The 22,940-nt window shown below is 43.9% G+C and overlaps 1 protein-coding gene across 1 annotated transcript in view; it reads right to left on the bottom strand.

The window, feature by feature from the left end:
- SMARCA5 (SWI/SNF related, matrix associated, actin dependent regulator of chromatin, subfamily a, member 5) overlaps positions 1–22,940 on the bottom strand; it is a 234,468-nt gene that overhangs the window by 23,560 nt on the left and 187,968 nt on the right. The window contains exons 18-20 of the mRNA XM_030192240.1: positions 4,940–5,072; positions 3,722–3,840; positions 3,081–3,293 (exon numbers count right to left, since the gene is read on the bottom strand). Of these exons, the coding sequence (XP_030048100.1) occupies positions 3,081–3,293; positions 3,722–3,840; positions 4,940–5,072 (465 nt within the window). The remainder of the gene's footprint in view (positions 1–3,080; positions 3,294–3,721; positions 3,841–4,939; positions 5,073–22,940) is intronic.

Genomic DNA, 22,940 nt, shown 5'->3' on the forward strand with positions numbered 1-22,940 from the left:
TAATGCTAAAAACACACAAGAATGCAAAGATTTTCTCCAGCTTTGGAATTTCAATTGGATAAATACTCAATCAACCCATATTAAAGGTCATGCACTTGACCTCATTACATACAAATTTATTCCTGATCAAACCTTTACAATAAAAGGTATCAATTGGACAGAAGTACCCTGGTCAGATCACTTCAAACTAAAAATATCCATGCAATGGAGAATAAAAAATTTGATCCAGAATCAAGAACGAAAAACTTTCACCACAAGAGGTCACATTGATACAGTATTACTCTGGCAAGAGTTCTACAGGAATAAACAGTCAGTACATACAGATTCCAATCAATATCTTTTAAACTGGGACATATTGATATAATAGCACCAATACAAACAAGAATATCACAAAGAAAAAAATCACTCCCATGGTTTAACGACGATTTGAAAAAACTAAAAACCCAAACAAGGAGACTTTAACGTGCTTGGAACAAAAAGAAAGACGTACAAACATTCACTGCATGGAAATTAATGTTAAGAAGATACAAATATACCATCAGGCAATCTAAGAGGTCATATTATAATTCCAAAATAGGACAAAACTATAAAGACTTACACAAATTATTCCAATTTGTACATAATCTTCTAGACACCTCACCAGTTAACTTAACTAACAAAGATATCCCATTGGCAGATGAACTAGCTATTTACTTCAATGAGAAAATCATTAAACTAAGATCCACCTTATCAGCTAACTCCTCCAACTAAGTAAAATTCATTGACTGTTCCAAGTCGTCCTGTGCATCAAACGTAAATGTATCTTGAAGTAGATAAATAAAACATACAAAGTCAGGTCTGGCCCCCCTGCTTCTTAGCCTTCTGTGGAACTCACTTCCATTTCTGCATCCGGACTCTAGTTGATGAGGCCAATTCAGCTGGAGGCACCCCCGAAGCCGTCAAGCCTGCCTCGTGCAGGAATTTCCAAGCCTCAGCTAGCCTGCAAAACTTGACCTGTTTACCGTTGAACCCAAAACACAAGGCGAAAGGAAAGGACCACCTATACGAAATCTTCTCCTTCTGCAAGATCTCCAGAACTGGCCGCATTGCGCTAAGGTGAATGATGACAGGTCCTGAAAAACTGATACTGTCGCATCGTTATAGTCCAGTATTGGCATTTGGCGCACTTTCAGCCATATTTTTTCCTTAAACGCATAAGAGGTAAACCTCACAATAATGTCTCTGGGTCTGTTTTTGTTTGCTGTTCAGAGTGCTCTATGCGCACGATCAAGCACAACTGCCTCAGGCTCTTGGCTTTCCCCCAGAATTTTCCCACAGAGCACTCGCACAATGGTTGGGATATCCTCCTTATCACCATTCTCAGGGACCCCTCAAAAATCGGAGGTTATGTCTCCGTCCATGGTTCTCTAAGTCGTCAATTTTGTATTGTAGCTCGTCCGTCATTTCTGTCAATCGCACAAAACGAGAGTTCAGTACGACCCCGCGCAGGCGACACATGCCGCGAAAGGCCCCTCGCCATCTGCCTCACCAAGCAATGTTCTCCTTCTTTATGCTGCTTCGCTATATTTTTACTCATCCCAAGTCCTGACTCACCACGAGTCCCGATTAACAATCAGAATTTAACTCTGTATCGGATAGCTGCATTTATTGCAAATTAATTGCAGGGAAGTGCGGGAGCTAAGAGCTCAGGTGTCCATTCAGTCCGACCGACTCACCTTTATCTACATGTTTGTCCACCCCTTCAAAGAAAGGTAATAGATTGGTGAGGCAAGATTTTCCTTCACTAAATCCATGTTGGTTTTGTCTCATTAATCCATGCTTTTGAATATGCTCAGTAATTTTATTCTTTATAATAGTCTCTACCATTTTGCCTTGCACCAATGTCCGCTATAATTTCACAGATCACCTCTGGAACCCTTTTTAAAAATCAGCATTACATTAGCCACCCTCCAACCTTCCAGAACCATGCTTGATTTTAAAGATAAATTACATATTACTAACAGTTCTGCAAGTTCATTTTTCAATTCTATTAGTACTCAGGGATGAATACTATTATTTAGCCCATCCTCCCGATAACAGCCAGAACAGGTTACAAAATTACATACCTAATAGGGTTAAACATACAACATAAATTGACAGCATAATTTATTTGGATAAAGTCCTGTAAGCTCTGATCAGCAAACAACAGTGGGAAGGTGGAGAAGGCTTGAGATGAACCAAGGACACAAGGTGGTCATTAATAGCAAAACCACTTTATTTCTGGTACTTGTAAACATATATAAAGCCTGACACAGAACTGTTTTTCGGCATGGAGTGCCTGCCTCAGGGGTCATAACATGCAGATATATCTTAGATAATATTGAAGTATAACACTTATCGGATCGCTACAGCTACTGTAAAACTGTTCTTTAAAAAGACCTTAATGGAAGTGATGGGCTGGGGTTGGGGGTGGAGGTATTACATGGGAGGAGTTCAGAGCAGCAAGTGAAGAAATACAGAGAAAGAAGAGGAGAGCTCCAAAAACACAGCCATGAGGTACACTGATTGATATGGCCAGGAACAGGTCACTGAAGATTTTGGCAGGGCTGTTTAATACAGAGGACAAAAACTGGATTATAGTGGATCAAGAGTAGCTTGAGATGAAAAAGTCAAGACAATGGTTGTGAACTGTACATTCAAATATCTTGTATAAATATCCTGTATAAGAAAGGAAGGGGGGAGATGGAACGATAATTGGAAGGGCAGGTAGGATCTGGTGAAGGTTTTTGAATGGTGGTGTAATGACAGCATTTTTGAAGGCATAAGGAACAGTTACAGTAGAAAGTGAAAGATTGAGGATATGACAGATAGAAGGGATGACAGTAGAAGAAGATAGAGCTGAGTGGATGGGTCAAAATTGGGATCAGACAAATAGGTAGCAAGTTTGGAGGAAGAAAGATGATGCACAGTTTCCTCTTCAGTTATTCTATTAAATGAAAGAAGGGTGGCAGGAGTTGAAGGATGGTAGTGAGAATGAAGTGGGGGAAGCTGAGAGGGAGGCGACCTTACCAGGAAAAGAAGAAAACAAATTAAGCACTCACCATAGCAGTTCTTGATTTGAGGAACCAATCAAATCTGAATTGGGGAGAGTTGCGGATACACTGCCTGAGCTCATCATACACATTTTCCTTGTCAAATCCTAGTTTGTGAAGCATGCAGATCAGGAAACGGTCCTCCTCTTCTGTATAGTTCTTCCCTTTGTTTGTGCCATAGGAGATCCTCAGCTGGTGAAATGGTGCTTTATAGCGTCCAATCTAGAGCACAGAAAGACAAACATCTGAACAAAAGGGTCACCTCTGCGGCAACAGAAAAAAAGTCAGGATACTACTAACTCAAACTCAAAACAGTGCAGCCTGTATAGGTGAAAGGATGGCATGCGCTATAGGCATAAAAATAAGATTTGTTCTCTCTCTTATGATACAGACTTAAGAACCTAAATTGTGTGCAGTTATGCATCCTAGTTTCAGCTCTTCTATCCTTGAAGGTGATTGATTTCATCATTACTGCCCTTTTGAAAGGCTACTCCTGCTTAGGATGGACCTGCAGGTGGCCTTGTGCAAGATGTTTTTAGGGTTTTTACTGAGAAATTTTAATGAAACAGAAATCACCTCTGTGGGTATACATCAAGGTTCATGGAAGTTACCATATACAGCATGCCACATTATTATTGATACAGACATACCTTTGTATCAAGTGCTTTTTTGATACTAATCCTCCTCTGAATTCTGGCTTCTCCCCTTTCAATCTGAGCCATGATCTTCTCTATGTCTTGGAGTTCATTGCACCTCTCCCAGAACACAGCTGAAGCAAAAGGTTGATAGCTGTCTTAACAAAACTTACTATGCTATAAAGCCCAAGGTCATCAAGAAACATACTACTGAATTACTGCATGATTGAAATTCAAGATATGGGTTTTTGTGTCTAAAACCTATCATACTCAGATTCCAGCCAGTCTATCTTCATTGCTTTTACTATACGTTCCCTCTCATTTTCTTCACCTACCAATATATATCACAACATTACTAGGGAATCCACATTTTCCTTCTAGGTCCTCAGCTTTGGAATTCCCTGCTACTACTCATGAGTCAAACCACTTCCTAAGTTTAAAAAAATCCATTAAAACATGGCTATTTCCCAAGGCCTACTCCACTACTTAAAAAGTTTCCCTCGGCTTGATTTTTCCTACCCTTTTCCATTCTCTCCTTCTTATCCTCCCCATTCTGTCCTTTGTCCTTCCCTCTACTCCTTCCTTGTCTGTCTCTCCTGATTTTATTGGTATGTAAACAACTTTGTTATGCCTTGGCTTTAAAGGTGGTATACCAAAAACATGTAAATAAATACATAAATAATCCCAACTAAATGCATTGTTTTAATAGCGGCTATTTCCAGTGAGGTTTTACCCTGAAATGCCATTCTCTATCTGGAATGATTACACATATTAGGACGACAATATGTCGATAAACTTCCTGAGCCCCTATGTCTTGCCCCATCCTTGGCCACCTTTAAATCTAGACTGAAAGCCCACCTCTTTAACATTGCTTTTGACTCGTAACCACTTGTAACCATAACCACTCGCCTCCACCTACCCTCCTCTCCTCCTTCCTGTACACATTAATTGATTTGATTTGCTTACTTTATTTTTTGTCTATTAGATTGTAAGCTCTTTGAGCAGGGACTGTCTTTCTTCTATGTTTGTGCAGCGCTGCATACGCCTTGTAGCGCTATAGAAATGCTAAATAGTAGTAGTAGTAGACAAAAATCTGACTGTACCTCAGGTGACTAGTTTCATATTCTGAGCATCTAGGATGTGCACAAACACACTGAACATGTGCACACGCCAACAGAAAATGGCTTCTGCCTACAATGTTTTTTTTTTTAAGATAGAAATGACTTGCATTACCTGAATACTCTATGACTTCCTCTGGCGTTTTGCCTTCTACTTCCCGTGCTATGTTTTCTATGTCATCACGGCCCCACTTCTCATTGGCTTTGATGAACTGGTTAAAGTCTCTCTTATTCCAGTTTGTAAATCCCTAAAACCAAATAAGAGCAAATATAAAAATAACTGCATAATAATTTGTCATTTAATGATCACAGAAAAAGTGTGAATAAGGACACAAGAAAATTCTGGTATGTTGTATTCACTGCTTTGTCATTTATCTCACCTTCTTACAGTGCTCAAGGTAGGAGTATACAAAATAAAAAAAATCAAAGACATTAGAATCAGAATAAGCACAGTTAAAATGTCAGTAAAAACAGTCTACCCATTTAAATCTAACTGCCGTTTTATCACAGGTTTTACTAGTTTTGTTATCCCTCTTGCTCTACTATTAAGGCGCCTATGTGTCTATCCCATGTATGCTTGAACTCTGCTAATGTTTTAAGAGCTATAACCTCCACTAGAAGTCTGTTCCAGGCATCCACCTCTTTTTCAGTGAAAAAGTATTTTCTCATGTTTCTTTTGAGTTTCCCACCCTTCAGTTTCATAGGATGACCTCTTCTTCTTGAACGTCCCCCATCTATGGAGAAAGCTAGTTCCTGTTGCTTTATTTAAATCTGTTAGATAGTTGAATGATTATTGCAGCTGCCTGGGTTGTACAGTTAAATTTACTTTACTAGAACCTTGCTAGACCACATCAGATACATGGGTTTAAGCATCCTGCCAGCAGATGGAGACAGAGAACATGCTCTTGCCAGTGACATCACTAGTAGAAAAACTGGTGCAAATCAACTTGCCAGTATGCTATTTGCAAAGCTCACAAAAAAGAAGAAGAAGGGGAAAAAAAAAGTAAAAATGCACATAGCAAAAAGCAACCCAAAAACCTAGCTCTAAGTTCCTCTACAACAGCGGTTCTCAACCGGTGTTTGTCACAAAATACTAGTGTGTTGCGAGCACCCAGGAATAAACTTCCTGAGCCCATTCGCCAAGCCCCCTCCCCTGCCCATCTTCAAATCTTTGCTCAAAGCCCACCTCCTCAACATCGCATTCGGCACCTAACCTTTATGCTTCTATTCAGGAAATCTAGACTGTCCCATTTTGACTGCCCTATTTGACAGACTGTACATTTGTCCTTTAGATTGTAAGCTCCTTGAGCAGGGACTGTCCTTCTCTGTTAAACTGTACAGCGCTGCGTAACCCTAGTAGCGCTTTAGAAATGTTAAGTAGTAGTAGGTGTGCCGCAGGCTTGCACACATAGCAGCTTTTTTTTTCTGTGCACCTTCTTTCCTCTCCTGCAGCAGATCTAGCACCTCCCTCCTTCTCTCCGATGAGTCCAGTACCTCAACCACACAACACCTCCCCGCCACGAGTCTAGCACCTCTTCTTTATCCTTCTAGTGCTGGCTTTGGAAGCTGTAACACACTGATCTGGATCCTTCCCTCTGCAGGGTCCTGCTCCCTCTGACGTAACTTCCTGCTTAAGTCTGAGTAGGATGCTGCAGTGGAAATGATCCGGGTCAGTCATGGCAGTCTGTTACAGCTGCCGCTGCTGGAACTGGTGAAAAACAAGTGTTTGTGGACTAGGGCTCTCAGGAAGGACAAGGAAGAGGTGCTAGACTTGCAGTGGGAGGCACTGGACTCACATGGGAAGGAAAGGAGAAGTGCTGGAGCCAAGCAGAGGGAGTGTTGCTGGACATATGTTGAGGAAGGGGACAGAAGAGGTGTCAGACCTTGGCTGAGGGAACAAAGAAGAGAGGAAGGACATGTCAGACTGTGGAAAGATGTAGGTAGAGGGTGAGGAGAAGGTGACATGACAGACTGTGATGATGCGAGCTTGGCTTCAGTAGTCCAGGTGTTAAATTTCTCACCTGAATTACTGCCAACACACCGTATGAGGATCTCCTACTGTGCCAGTTGCAAAGACTGCATCAAGCGCAAAATACTACAAAATGCAGGTACAATATATAATTTAGACTGCGAGTCCAACAGGAAAAGTGCAAAGTACCTGTAACAGAAATTGTAAACTGCATAGTCACCTCAGGGATCACTTACAGTATATAAAGTGATGAAAATAAAAATAAAATACTGGAGGGCATTTATTGTGATGCTTGTGTTGCTTTTATATGTACATTTTTAAAATGGGTATCTTTTTATTGTTACTACTTAAACGTTTTGAGAGAATGCAGGATACAAATCTTCTTCTTATATAATAATTCTCACCTTCAACATTCTAATGTGCCTGGGACCGTGCCTCCCTCGGAGGTGGTCTGCTAGGCAGTTTAGAATGCACTGACATCAGTGATGTCACTGACAGCTGATTCCAAGGCATGGGGAGGAGAACAGAAACACGCGGAGCGTGTTTCCCTACTCCTCCCCCTGCCTGGGAAAACAGCTGTCAGTGCCCCCCCCCCTCGGTGCAACAACCAAGCCCCTGCCCTGCAAAACCGCGAGCCAGGCAAGGGGAGGAGTACGGAAACACGCGGAGCGTGTTTCCCTACTCCCCCCCTGCCTATGAATCAGCTCTCAGTGCCCCCCCTCTCGGCGCAACAACCAAGCACCGGCGCAACACCAAAACCCCTACCCCCCCTCGATGCATCACCCAAGACCCTCCCCCCCAGCGCTCTACCAAAGCCCCTACCCCCCCCAGCGGGCACATCAACCCCCTCGCCACCCGCAGCCGCCAATACTAACGCTGTCCGGCTGCTGCTGCTTCTCCTGTGGCGCAGCAGCGGCCGGTACAAAAAGAAAAAAGCAAAAAAAAAAAATTTTAAACCTGAAACGTGTCTCCATAGACAGCCATCTGGCATTGGCTGTCGTCTCTGCAGCCGCTCCTCCTCTCCCTTCCACGTCACTGCCCCTGCAGGAAGACCCCAGAGGAGCGCAGTGACGTCAGAGGAGAGAGGAGGAGCGGCTGCAGAGACGACAGCCAATGCCAGATGGCTGTCCACGGAGCCGTGTTTCAGGTTTAAACTCTTTTTTTTTGGCTTTTTTCTTTTTGTACCCGCCGCTGCTGCTCAACAGGAGACGCAGCAGCGGCCAGACAGCGTTAGTATTGGCGGCTGCGAGTGGCGAGGGGGTTGATGTGCCCGAAGGGGGGGGGGTAGGGGCTTGGGTGATGCGACGGGGCGGAGAGGCTTGGGTGATGCACCGAGGGGGGAGGGGAGGGTCGCTGGACATGGGTGGCTGCAGGGGGGCAGGGAAGAGGGAGGTGGGGAGGGGATCCTGAGACCAGATGGGTGCTGCAGGGGAGGGCAGGGGAGACAGAAGGGATGCTGCAGGGGGGGGCAGGTGAGAGAGGAGGGCCGCTGCACATGCATGGCTGCAGGGGGAGAGGAGGGTTGGTGGGGAGGGGGTCCTGAGACCAGATGGGTGGCTGCAGGGGGGCACGGGGCAGGAGGGATGCTGCGGGGGGGGGGGGGGGGGATTACCTTGCTAGCGCCCGTTTCATTGCCTACCGAAACGGGCCTTTTATACTAGTATTTAAATAAATTCCTAGCCTGGCTAGCTAGAAGATTTCAGACAGGAATTTAAAATTGTGATCTACTTTACTCCCTATTTACTCTCAGTTATCCTGAGATGATAAATACAAATACCTTTCTCATGTAAGAATTATTTGAACTGTGTGCAGTTTTGGTCACTGCATCTCAAAAAAGATATAGTGGAATTATAAAGTTACAGAGAAGGGCGACAAAAATGATAAAGGGAATGGGACAACTTCCCTATGAGGAAAGGGTAAAGCAACTAGGGCTCTTCAGCTTGAAGAAAAGACAGCTGAGGGGAGAAATGATAGATATCTATAAAATAGTAAGAGGAGTGGAACGGGTAGACATGAATTGCTTGTTTACTCTTTCCAAAAATACTAGGACTAGGGGACATGAAATGAAACTACAAAATAATAAATTTAAAACAAATCAGATAAAATATTTCTTCACTCAATGTGTAATTAAACTCTGGAATTTGTTGCCAGAGAATGTGGTAAAAGTAGATAGCTTAGTGGGGTTTTAAAAAGGTTTGGATAACTTTCTAAAAGAAAAGTCCATAAACCATTATTAAGATGGACTTGGGGAAAATTCCACTGCTTATTTCTAGGATAAGCAGCATAAAATGTACTGCACTGTTTTGAGATCTTGCCAAGTATTTGTAACCTGGACTGGCCACTGTTGGAAACAGGCTACTGGGCTTGATGGCCCTTCAGTCTGTGCAAGTATGGCAATGCTTATGTTCAATCTGTACTCAGTTTTGTAACATCTAATACCTACTGAAGTGATTTTTTTTTCACCTAATACATTTTGTGTTTAAGAGGGCCCTCTAGTGAATGAAGAAAATACAACAAGTCAGTTAAAATTTGAAAAAGACTTTAGCCTTTTGTTTGTGCATTTACTAATTATTACAAATTAAACTTTTGTGCATTTACTAATTATTACAAATTAAACTTTTGTACAGTAAAGGGTCATGTATTTGTTATACCACCTTTCAGTGGTACAACCAAAGTGGTCTACAGTTAATATATGCAGGTACTTTCTCTTTACCTTGTAGGTTCAAAACCTAAGTTGTTTTTTGTTTTGTATCTGGGGTAATAGAAGTCAAGTGACATACCCAGGATCATAAGAAGCGACAGGGGGGGGGGGGGGGGATCAAACCCAGTTCCCCAATTTCCCCACCCCTAGCTGTCTGTTCATCTGTCCAATTTAGATTGTAAGCTCTGTTGAGCAGAGACTGTCTTTTCATGTTAATTTGTACAGCGCTGCGTAAGTCTAGTAGCGCTATAGAAATGTTTAATAGTAGTAGTTCCCCAGATTCTCAGCCTAATGGTAGGTAGTGAGCTAACAGATTACTCCTCCTCTAGGTATGACCTGGTCAGCAGGACTTGTGTAGATAGGAGCCATTCCTACCCGGATAAATCAATGACAGCATCTCCTTAAACAGGGGTCAGGTGAATTTTTTGTACATAGGGGAGTGAGCAATCAGGATCTTTCCAGCCTTGTCTACAGAATTGAGTACATTCAAAACCAGACATGCAAAAGGAAATGTGTTTCTATCTATACCAACATGTAAAAGACTTTTTATAAGACATTACAGGATTTGTTTTAGTAATGTTGGTTTACAATGAACAGGACACACCATATATGCATGAACCATTTGTACACCACCACAATTGATGTCTTAGTTTTATATTTTTGCTCCAATATTTTTATCCATGTTTATAATTTTATTTTAATTTGTTATCCCTTCCATCGGTAAGGCCAACTGCGTGATTTACAGGCTTAAAAAAAAACGTTAAAAAGTTTTTTTGAAAGACATACATGACAAAAGAGGGGAAACTACAATGTTTATGATAGAATGGGGGGGGGGGGGGGGGGGGGGGGGGGGGGGAGAAAGCATACATGAGGGAGAGTTAGTGTATTATCTGATTTCTCTGCTTCCAATGCCCACTGGAGGGGGTGCTAGGGCTCAACCGAAGGAATCTGTGAAGAGGAAGGTTTTCAAATCATCCTTAAACCGATCTAGAGATGTCTGTAGCTTTAAATACTCTGGTAATTTGTTCCACAGTTCAGGGCCCTATACTAAAAAAAAAAATGGAGCATCCGATGCTATCAAACGAGTTCCCTAAAGGTAGGGACTATGAAGTGATGTTGCATCAAAGATCTAAGTGTCTTAAAGGGGATGTAGGGTGTCAGTAGTCAGGAGAGAAGTACATAAGTAATGCCATATTGGGAAAAGACCAAGGGTCCATAGAGCCCAGCATCTTGTCCACGACAGCGGCCAATCCAGGCCAAGGGCACCTGGCAAGCTTCCCAAACGTACAAACATTCTATACATGTTATTCCTGGGATTTTGGATTTTTCCAAGTCCGTTTAGTAGCGGTTTATGGACTTGTCCTTTAGGAAACCGTCTAACCCCTTTTTAAACTCTGATAAGCTAACCGCCTTCACCACATTTTCCGGCAATGAATTCCAGAGTTTAATTACACGTTGGGTGAAGAAAACCTTTCTCCGATTTGTTTTAAATTTACTACACTGTAGTTTCATCGCATGCCCCCTAGTCCTAGTATTTTTGGAAAGCGTGAACAGACGCTTCACATCCACCTGTTCCACTCCACTCATTATTTTATATACCTCTATCATGTCTCCCCTCAGCCGTCTCTTCTCCAAGCTGAATAGCCCTAGCCTCCTTAGTCTTTCTTCATAGGGAAGTCGTCCCATCCCCGCTATCATTTTAGTCGCCCTTCGCTGCACCTTTTCCAATTCTACTATATCTTTCTTGAGATGCGGCGACCAGAATTGAACACAATACTCAAGGTGCGGTCGCACCATGGAGCGATACAATGGCATTATAACATCCTCACCCCTGTTTTCCATACCTTTCCTAATAATACCCAACATTCTATTCGCTTTCCTAGCCGCAGCAGCAAACTGAGCAGAAGGTTTCAGCGTGTTATCGACGACGACACCCAGATCCCTTTCTTGGTCCATAACTCCTAACGTGGAACCTTGCATGACGTAGCTATAATTCGGGTTCTTTTTTCCCACATGCATCACCTTGCACTTGCTCACATTAAACGTCATCTGCCATTTAGCCGCCCAGTCTCCCAGTCTCGTAAGGTCCTCTTGTAAGTTTTCACAATCCTGTCGCGAGTTAACGACTTTGAATAACTTTGTGTCATCAGCAAATTTAATTACCTCGCTAGTTACTCCCATCTCTAAATCATTTATAAATATATTAAAAAGCAGCGGTCCTAGCACAGACCCCTGAGGAACCCCACTAACTACCCTTCTCCATTGTGAATACTGCCCATTTAACCCCACTCTCTGTTTCCTATCCTTCAACCAGTTTTTAATCCAAAACTAGTTTTGAAGATTAAGAGTAGTAGTTTGTGTGTTAAATAAACAGGAGGACAAGAGAGTATCAGAACTGCACAACAAAATCAACCTCTCTTGATATGAACTAGAAAGTACTTCCTATACTAATAAATTCCTGTGAGGTGCAAGACCACAATAATGAGAAAGGGAAAAGGCCTCTGTGCCCAAACCTCCACCCAATATAATTATTTATTGGAGAAGTTTCTTTTAATTCTGAAACAGTCTGTTCTATTATTAGGTGATATTTATCTGCAATTGTTTATAAGAGAAACTTTTCAATACGATTTCCATATTGAAAAACACAACCTAAATAGTGTCGCCTATGAATAATGATACATTGAATGTGTGACATCTACTGGAAGTGACGTATAGGAGATTTGAAAGACTAATCTATAAAGAAAAGACGCCGCAGCCATGTTAGTGGGGATCCTATGAACTGAAGACAGATTGCATTTAAACTACTGGCAAGTACTTGTTGAGCAACTATATTTAAGTTTCTTTTATATATGGATCTTTTGGGGGTTTTGCACTTTTTTTTCACTTTCAAGAATTTCTTGTTGCCTTATCATCACACATTTTTTTGTATTTTGTAGACGTCCTACATGCCTTGAAACAGCTTATATAGCGAAACTCTGGCCACAGTCGGTGTGACTGACGTCTCCTGCACGATTGTCTTCACAAGTGGTTTAGAACTTTAAGCTAAGTCTTTTTCATAATAAGTTTAAGTTTTTTCATTACAAATTGTTTTGGATCCAGTATTCCTGTGAAGTTTTAGCAAGATAAGAATTGAGTAAAGGGTTTTTTTATCCCGATGAAGAACGCTGACCCATGTTTATTTATTTATTTAGTTAGTTACATTTGTACCCCGCGCTTTCCCACTCATGGAAGGCTCAATGCGGCAGACAATGGAGGGTTAAGTGACTTGCCCAGAGTCACAAGGAGCTGCCTGTGCCGGGAATCGAACTCAGTTCCTCAGTTCCCCAGGACCAAAGTCCACCACCCTAACCACTAGGCCACTCCTCCACTCCTTGTCCCATAAATAATTATATTGAGTGGAGGTTTGGGCACAGAGGCTTTTTCCCTTTCTCATTATTGTGGTCTTGCACCTCACAGGAATTTATTAGTATAGGAAGTACTTTCTAGTTTATATCAAGCGTAGTTTATGTTATACAGTGAAAAAGGGGCATCCAGTGAAAGGTCTGTAGGAGAGGAATCACGCAATCGTATTTTCTTGCCTTGTTGATGGCTGTATGATAAACAAGCTGCAAGCGGTTTAAGTCTTTTACTCTAAGTCCTTTTATATAAGGAGTTACAGTAATCTGACTAATAAGAAGTGAATGTATGAGTATGAGTATATTGAGGGCTGGAGGATGAAGTAGGTATTGGATAGAGCAAATTAAGGGCCTTGTTTACTGAAGTGCATTAGCATTTTTAACGCGCCCACAATAGCGCACGTGCTAACCGTCTGTTAACGCGCGTACATGGTTAATGTGCTTTAAAAGTGCTAACGTGCCTATAACGCACCTTAGTAAACAGGGCCCTAAATATCAGCTTATAGAAAGATCACCAACCTGTGATAATTGGTGATTATGGCAACAATTCGTGTGTTACTACTTAAAGGAACAGAGGTGTTACAAAGCATCATGGTGGTTGGGGGGGGGGGGGGGGGGTAAGATACGGTGAGTCGCCAACAAAGAAGGGCTTTGGATTTATTTCGCTCAAGAATTAGTTTATTGTCTTGAAGCCAGTCTGTTACTTTGTGTGAGTTTGGTGTTAATATTGGAGATCTCTGTGGACTGGAAGGGTCAGGAGTGCACAAGACTATAATGTCATTGGCATATACAAACATGGTGAATCCCAGTGATTGAACTGTTAATAATGGTGCTGGGAATATGCTGAATAGTAGTGGGGTCAGGATGGGCTCCTGCGGCAGATGAGGCAGAGACAGAATTCTCAAACTGTACTGTGTATGAGCAGCTATGCAGGTATGAGGAAAAGCAGTCATGGACAGTTTCCCTGAATCCAATCCGGTATAATTAGTGAAGTAAGATTGTATTGTCAAAGAGATCAAATTCTGCAGACAGGTCTAGTGACAAAAGCAGGACACAACATAATTTGTCAAGATAACAGATTAAGTGGTAATACCTAACAGGGCTGTTTCAGTACTGTGGTGCTGTCAAAAGAAACATCTGATTTGGATGAAGTGTATGAGTTTTGGTGGTAAAATTCAGTGATCTGTAGGACTATGGACTCTGCAACTTTTGCCATAAATTGAAGATTAGCTATGGGGTGAAAGTTTGTAGGCTCGCTGATGTAATGACCTTCGATTTTGGTCAAATAATAGCTGTCTTCCAGCTGTCAGAACCATTTCCTTTAGAAAAGCTAAGGGAAATCATCAAATGCATGTACAGGAGAAATGTCAGGAAACGCTTGAAAAAAACCAAGAAGGAAGTGGGTCATGGGGTGCCGTAGTTTTCGTAGTTTAGGATGGTCTTACTGAGTTGACAGAGGGAAGGAAGATTGAACACGCAGACAATATAAGACAGTGGGGAGGAGGACATAGGCAAAGAAAAGGATGGGGTTGATGAGAGAGAGATATGCAGGGCTAGAACTTTCTTCTCAAAGTGTTAGCTAATTACTGAGCAGTGGGCTTTGGTTTAGAAGAATCATGAGAAGATTGAAAACAGGTGAGGGATTTGAGGACCTGATAGAGTACAGCTGTATTGGGAGCTATGGAAATTTTGGTGGTACAGTAGGTTTTTCTGAGGTAGTTAGAGCAGTTTTGTAGGACTGTGCTGTGGTTTTATATATTTTGAGCAAAATGGGAGTGGGCTGATGGTGCTATTTCTGTTCGACCTGGCAGAGCTTTCTCTAACTGGTGTAGTTCCATAGTGTACCAGGGTTGGGTAGGCTGATGAGTTAAATGGAAGGTGTGCAGAATGGGAAGAGCATTCAGAGGCCTGTGTTCCAGTTGGTGACCTGATCTGCAAGGGAGAGATCAGTGAAGGAGTTGTGGTCAACATTACAACACCCCATAAGGGATTCGGGAGTGAGATGGCTAAGATCATAGAATGATGCAGGCTTGAGTACAGAATGATCTGACTCCTCTGAATGGTGTAAAGGAGATCAGACAATGGTCAGTCCATGGCAGAGGAAGCAGAGAGGAAACAGTCACTGAGTGAGTAGTAGTAACTAAAGAGAGAATGAAATCTAAGGTGTGTCCATTTTGGTGAGTCACGGATGTCAAACAAGTTCCAATATTCATAAAGAGCAGGGCAGACTACAACAGATCTTATCAAAAACCCAGCGCTCAAGAATTCCTTCTCACTTCAATAGTATGTGAGCAATTAAACTCATAACCATACTGAAGCCTCTGTAGTGACTCTTTCACACCACGATCACAGCCTAGTGACTCACTCAATTCTTCATCGGCTTCCTTAGTATAAGTTTTTATAGAAACTTTGTAGAAACATTTTATTAATAACATTAACATTTTTTTAAATATAAAAACATCTGAAACTTACCTTAATTATTCCATGTGAAAAACTCTCTCAGGACCTATACCAACATGGCCATGTTTCGCCACATGCTGCATCAGGACAACAGCCATATGGATTAAAGTAATCACAAACAATGCTGAAATACAATACTCCTCCACATCATTCAATCTGAAACAGCTCACATACCTGAATCAAAGCGCCACAGTTCTCAGCGCCTGTTCTGTATATTTCAACATGGCAGTAAGACACAGTCAATCCCTATATAAAAGGCAATCCCTATATAAAATAGCAGCACAATGTTAAATTAAAGAAGCCCTATCCATTTTTAGATTCAGCCCACCTGGGTAACAGTATTCAAAACAAAAATCCATTTCTGCTCTTTGAAATATAACAACCTATTTTCCCCTTTCCCTACCCTCAATAGCAACATTAGTTGTAGTAGAATTAGAAGATAATGTATTTAAACCAATGTGAAGGATAAATACAATTAAGATTTGGCATTAGATTTTTTTTTTCCATTTGAGAGGACAGTCAGGAATTGTTGCAACAGTTTTTGGTGTGGATTAATTCCCTTAAAAAGCAGTCTTCCAGTTTACAGCTACCTCCAGTGAGCGGCATGCTGAATTTGTGGATATCTGCATTTACAAACAGGGTAATACTATTCATAGTCTCTATTATAAACCTGTTACAAAAATCACATTGTTAAAATTTACAAGGTTTCATCCTTACTCTTTGAGGTCAAGTTTGCCAGCGAGTCAGTTTTTGTGCATATGGAGGATTTGCTCCTCGAGCACAGAATTTTAATGCCATGCCATGGCCCTTTAGTATTGACTAATGGAAAGGCGCTCTCAACATCCAATAGAGAAGAGAGTGTATTAACCTATTCGAAAAGGCATACCCTAACAATCCAACCTAAATGCCTAAACCCCCGCTACACAAGATAAACGTTTGTACTGGACATAACCTAACCCTTCTTCCTCTAAATGCCTAAACCCCGCTACACAAGATAAAAGTTCGTACTGGACATAACCTAACCCTTCTTCCTACAACCCCCAATATGCCTATCACACTTGATCATTACTCTGCCATAACCTCACTTTGTATTTTTTCATACCAGTATTGGTGATCACCTCTAAGATACTATGTAAGCCACATTGAGCCTGCAAATAGGTGGAAAAATGTGGGATAGAAATGTAACAAATAAATAAAAAATAAAAATTATAGGGTGAAATTCATTCATCGTGGATCTTTCTTACACTATAACAGAACTTGTATTAAGTGATAAATTAGTAGTGGTTTTCCCCAATACTATTCACATCTCTCTAGTTATGGTTCTAATTTATAAATATTGGGAAGTACTAACTGTTTATTCTTGTTTTGCGGACAGGCCCCTTATAGTTCATCAGAGAGGGCACATGACAAGAGAAACGCTAACATATAACATATCAGTGCATAGATTATGATGATAGCATTGCGTCCATTATAAGTCAGGGGGTCTGTGGTAATTGCCAATGATGTAGTTCAGCTATAGTGGGACTTAAGTGCAAAGCAGGCAAAATGGGAAAAGAACTCACAGTGTGGTGCAACACAGATAGTGAATCACCAATGTTCTATATATATGATTCAATGTTCATGCAATTTAGTATACATAGGAAGAATGAAGAAACATCTCGTTTGAATGAACATAAATCACACATAGTATGTGAATGCAGTCAGGCACCTTTAGTCGCTCACTGGATGAATAAGGGACATACTGAGTGATTTACGCTGGCGTGTACTTGAGCAAATTCGAGTGGGTAGGGAAGGGGGAAACAGAGAGGTTGTTAACTTTCAAAGAGTTGAAATGGACTTTTGTTTTGAATACTGTTTACCCAGGTGGGCTGAATCTCAAAATGGATTGGGCTTCTTTGACATGGTAATACTATTGGTGAATGTGAAATCACATGACTGGGAGTCTGAGCCTTTATACAGGGATTCACAGCATCTTGCCACCATGTTGAAATATACAAAACAGGTGCCGAGAGGTGTGGCACTTAGATTCAGGTATGTGAGCTATTTCAGATTTTTTTGTATGATGTTATGTGAAGGAGTACTGTATTTCAGCATTGGATGTTATGAGGAGGAGTATTGTATTTCAGCATTGTTTGTGATTACTTTATACATAGGACTGTTGTACTGATGGAGCATGTGGTGAAATATGGCCATGTTGGCATAGATCCTGAGAGAGCTTTTCACATAAACTGGAAAAATTATGTTTCTTACCTGATCATTTTCTTTCCTTTAGTCCCAACAGATCAATCCAGTGATTTATGCCCCCCCCCCCCCTACTAGCAGGTGAAGATAGAAAGCATGCTAGAGAGCACTGCCATAAAGGCTACTGTGCAGCAGACACACTCTCAGTATTTTCAATAACAAAGCAGTCAGATGGCAACACAACAGTGGAGAAACCTCCTGCCTCTGAATGAGTGACCACGCAGAATTAGCTGTCTGCCATTCCCAGCTCCATACGTGCTACAAAAGACAGGCCCCATAAGAATCAGAGAGGAAGCCAAATCAAAGGCACAGCCTACATACACAGAATCCAAGGGTGGGCCTCTGGATTGATCTGTTGGGACTAAGGGAAAGAAAATGATCAGATAAGAAACAATTTTTCCTTCCATTGCATCCCACAGATCAATCCAGAGATGAGTGGGATGTACTGAAGCAGTCCCCAAGTGGGACCACATAAGCACCACAAGATGAACCAGTAAGACAAAAGAAGGAATGTTATGCAAAGTCGGAGTGAGACTCCAGACCCAGAGACATACCTGGGGGAGGGGGGGGGGGGTACGAGAATAAGAGAGAGAGAGAACAATGTTGGACACCACCAGATGGCACAAGGCGATCCCTAAAGAGAGGGAGCAAACCGAGTTCACCACACAGATAAAGATACCTCACACAGAGCCAGACCCAGCTCGCCATTTGAATGTAACAAAAGCCACCCCCAGGTGAGAAGCAAGACACAACGACCAAAGGGAGCCAGACTGACATCTGAAAACACAGAAAGCCTGGACCTTCAGAGACCGACAGGCCGATGACAGAAGAAAGACCAGCATCTAGTGTCAAAGCCAGAATGAACGACAGCCAATGCGCGCCATGCCAGCCAGCAACAGAGCAAGGCTTGATGGCCAGAGAATGGTCGTGGCCCAATGCACTGAGACAGAGCCAGACCCAACGAGCAGAGACAGAAGAAGATCCAGCGTTCCAAGGCGGAGCCAGGCTCCATCTTCTGAGACAGCGCAAGGCGGGACGGGCAGAGATGGCGCAAGGCAGGATGGGCAGAGATGGTGCAAGGCCAAACAACCAGCAATGGAGCCAGCCTTAACAAGCAGAGGCGGATTCATGCTTGACCTGCAGAAACGGAGCAATGCCCAACAGCTAAAACAAGAGAAAGCAGACAGCCATAGACTGATAAGGCCAACATCCAGAAGCAGAGCAAAGTTCAACATCCAGAGATGAAGCGAGGCTCCACAGCCAGAAATAATCAAGCCTGACAGCCAGAGATCGATGCCCAGGGATGGAAAATACTTGACCACCAGAGATGGAAGGAGGGTCGACATGCAGAGATTAAAAAAAAACCTTGACTGCCCGTGATGGGGGCCAGTCAACCATGTCCAGGGCACAAGGGTCGACATCGTGGGGTGGAACAAAGCCCACCCCACCTCAGGTAGACAAGACCCAACTACCACCCTGCTCAATCTGTACGATAGGATAAAGCCTGACAGCCAAGGAGAGAGAAAGGCAGAGGTAGGACAATCCCATACCTGCAGGCCCATGTCAGGAAGAAGCATCACAGCTCCCAACGAAACGGGGAACAAGTCCAGCCCTGTAAAAATAGAAACATGAGCCTAGAGATTAGAGTGATGAGTGTCCGCCAAAGATGGAACCTTAATGCAAGGGTGCCACCCCAAAAGAGGAAATGAAGCATGTTCCAGCCACCAAGGACAAATGATGGGAAGCTGTAAGGCTGGGCCGCACTGGATCCGCACAGAGGGACTAGCCCTCAACCTACAGACTATCATCGGCACTGTCCGAACAGAGGAGAGCAACCTCCACTACTGCCAACAGAAGTCACACGGCCCCACTGGGCTAGGAACCGCCCGGAGACCGGAATCTGCACACTGCACAAAACAGGTTGGCGCGCCAGCTGAAGAGGGAAGAGGTGCGCAGACTACTACAACCAAGCTGCATCTAGAAGTGAAGATGCAGGACCGAGCCAGAAGACAGCCTGGCTGAGCCAGCATGGTGAAAGCAAATAGCAGGAGCAAAGCCCCTAGCCCACCTTGGGGCCCCAGGATCTTTCAGGCTAGCACTGCAAGGAAAGTGTGGCAGAAGCCGAAGGTGGCCCAAAACCACAACAAACTTCCCAGCTGGAGAAACAACAGAGGAGATCCATAAACAACCAAAAGAATAAAGGGAAGCTCATCTATACGAGCATGCCAGAAAACAGGAATCAGCCTTAGCGAAAGATGGGTGAAAGGCCATCAACACAGGCAGACTCGAGAAGAATCAAGTCAACCAGCCGTAATATGACTGAACCCAACAAAGAAGAGGATCATCCCCTAAAGATGTCCAAGCTGAAAGGGACTCCGAGGATCCCCACGGGGGCCCAAGAGCCCCTGTAAGTCTTCTAGAACCCCAGAAAATAATCAAAAACACAGAGGCATGACCTGCAACAGGGTGCAACCAGAACCACCCCCAGAGACTCACAAAACGCTAACACCTCCCAGGCACTCAAGGGCCACAAGTATCTAGGACCAGGAGAACCTCTACCTCCACTCTCTATCTCGGTTGATAACACCCTCATCATCCCCGTCTCTTCTGCCCGCAACCTCGGTGTCATCTTCGACTCCTCCCTCTCCTTCTCTGCGCATATCCAGCAGATAGCCAAGACCTGTCGCTTCTTCCTCTATAACATTAGCAAAATCCGCCCTTTCCTCTCTGAGCACACCACCCGAACACTCATCCACTCTCTCGTTACCTCTCGCCTTGACTACTGCAACCTACTCCTCACTGGTCTCCCACTTAGCCACCTATCCCCCCTTCAGTCCGTTCAGAACTCTGCTGCACGTCTTATCTTCCGCCTAAACCGATACACTCATATCACCCCTCTCCTCAAGTCACTTCATTGGCTTCCGATCAGGTACCGCATTCAGTTCAAGCTTCTGCTACTAACCTACAAATGTACTCGATCTGCAGCCCCTCCTTACCTCTCAACCCTCATCTCCCCTTACGTTCCTACCCGTAACCTCCGCTCTCAAGACAAATCCCTCTTTTCAGTACCCTTCTCCACCACAGCCAACTTCAGGCTCCGCCCTTTCTGCCTCGCCTCGCCTCACCCCACGCATGGAACAAACTCCCCGAGCCCACACGCCAGGCCCCCTCCCTGCCCATCTTCAAATCACTGCTTAAAGCCCACCTCTTCAATGTCGCCTTCGGCACCTAACCACCACACCTCTACCCAGGAAATCTAGACTGCCCCAACTTGACATTTCGACTGCCCCAACTTGACATTTCGTTCTTTAGATTGTAAGCTCCTTTGAGCAGGGACTGTCCTTCTTTGTTTAATTTGTACAGCGCTGCGTAACCCTAGTAGCGCTCTAGAAATGTTAAGTAGTAAGTAGTAGGAGCCTCCTAAGGAAGTGAGCTTGCTGAGGTCCAGCAAGGAGGCACATACCAAAGAGCTGACTAAAGGGCTAAAACAGAAGTCTAGCAACTGCAACAGAACCCTAGCGCTGTAACACCTGAGAAAACGAAGCCTGGGAAAGAAGGGAAAGCAAACCTCCAAGAAAGAGGGGGGGGGGGGGGGGGGGATACACAGCGAACCAGCAATGGCCAAACTTAAATGGCAGAAGAACAAGATGAGAACCATGGCCACCCTCACGTGTTTTTTTTTTTTTTTTAATATATGGCTGGTGTCTGCCATGATTGAAAAACTGGGTGCAACCTATAGCCACCATACAATGAACATAATTAAACCCGGAGAGACTCCAACACTAACTGAGCGGGCGAGTATGCTAGCCTGGGCAGCAGAAGCCCCAGAGCTCAGGCATCTGGACAAGGCAGGGTGACTGGTATTAAAATGCTTGAAAAATGCAGAGCGGAAGAAGCGCCCAGCTGCCAGACACAGTCGGAGACCCCAATGAGCGAAGACACATCGAACCACAGCAGAAAGGACCTGAATCTGCTTCCTGCGTGCTGCTGAGAACAGAGCACTGACTAGAAGCGGCAGCAGCATTGCAGAGATGGAGCATAGCTCAGGCTCCAAGACCAACGCTGAATTAAAATGGCGGACAAAAGTGTGGGACGGGTGCGGAGTTCGTCAAAGCCACCACTGAGCAACAAGGGAGGCCCTCTGGGTCGAGATGGCAGAAGGGAAAACTACTACTACTACTACTACTTAACATTTCTAGAGCGCTACTAGGGTTACGCAGCGCTGTACAATTTAACAAAGAGAGACAGTCCCTGCTCAAAGAGCTTACAATCTAATAGACAAGTGAACGGTCGGTCCGATAGGGGCAGTCAAATTGGGGCAGTCTGGATTCACTGAACGGTAAGGGTTAGGTGCCGAACGCAGCATTGAAGAGGTGGGCTTTAAGCAAAGACTTGAAGACGGGCAGGGAGGGGGCTTGGCGTAAGGGTTCAGGAAGGTTGTTCCAAGCATAGGGTGAGGTGAGGCAGAATGAGCGGAGCCTGGAGTTGGCGGTGGTGGAGAAGGGTACTGAGAGGAGGGATTTATCCTGTGAACGGAGGTTACGGGCGGGAACGTAAGGGGAGATGAGGGTAGAGAGGTAGTGAGGGGCAGCAGACTGAGTGCATTTGTAGGTAAGAAGGAGAAGCTTGAATTGAATGCGGTATCTGATCGGAAGCCAGTGAAGTGACCTGAGGAGAGGGGTGATATGAGTATATCGGTTCTGGCGGAATATGAGACGTGCAGCAGAGTTCTGAACAGACTGAAGGGGGGATAGATGGCTAAGTGGGAGGCCGGTGAGGAGTAAGTTGCAGTAGTCCAGGCGAGAGGTAATGAGAGCGTGGACGAGAGTTCGGGTGGTGTGTTCAGAGAGGAAAGGGCGAATTTTGCTGATGTTAAAGAGGAAGAAGCGACAGGTCTTGGCTATCTGCTGGATATGCGCAAAGAAGGAGAGAGAGGAGTCAAAGATGACTCCGAGGTTGCGGGCAGATGAGACGGGGAGGATGAGGGTGTTATCAACTGAGATAGAAAGTGGAGGAAGAGGAGAAGTGGGTTTTGGTGGAAAGACGATAAGCTCGGTCTTGGACATGTTCAGTTTCAGGTGGCGGTTGGACATCCAGGCAGCAATGTTGGATAAGCAGGCCGATACCTTTGCCTGGGTCTCCGCGGTGATGTCTGGTGTGGAGAGATACAGTTGGGTGTCATCAGCATAGAGATGATACTGGAAACCATGAGATGAGATCAGGGAGCCCAGGGAAGAGGTGTAGATTGAGAAGAGAAGGGGTCCAAGGACCGATCCCTGGGGAACACCAACAGATAAGGGGATGGGGGTGGAGGAAGATCCATGAGAGTGAACTTTGAAGGTGCGGTGGG

The sequence above is a fragment of the Microcaecilia unicolor genome, chromosome 2, assembly GCF_901765095.1.
Source record: "Microcaecilia unicolor chromosome 2, aMicUni1.1, whole genome shotgun sequence".
NCBI lineage: Eukaryota > Metazoa > Chordata > Amphibia > Gymnophiona > Siphonopidae > Microcaecilia > Microcaecilia unicolor.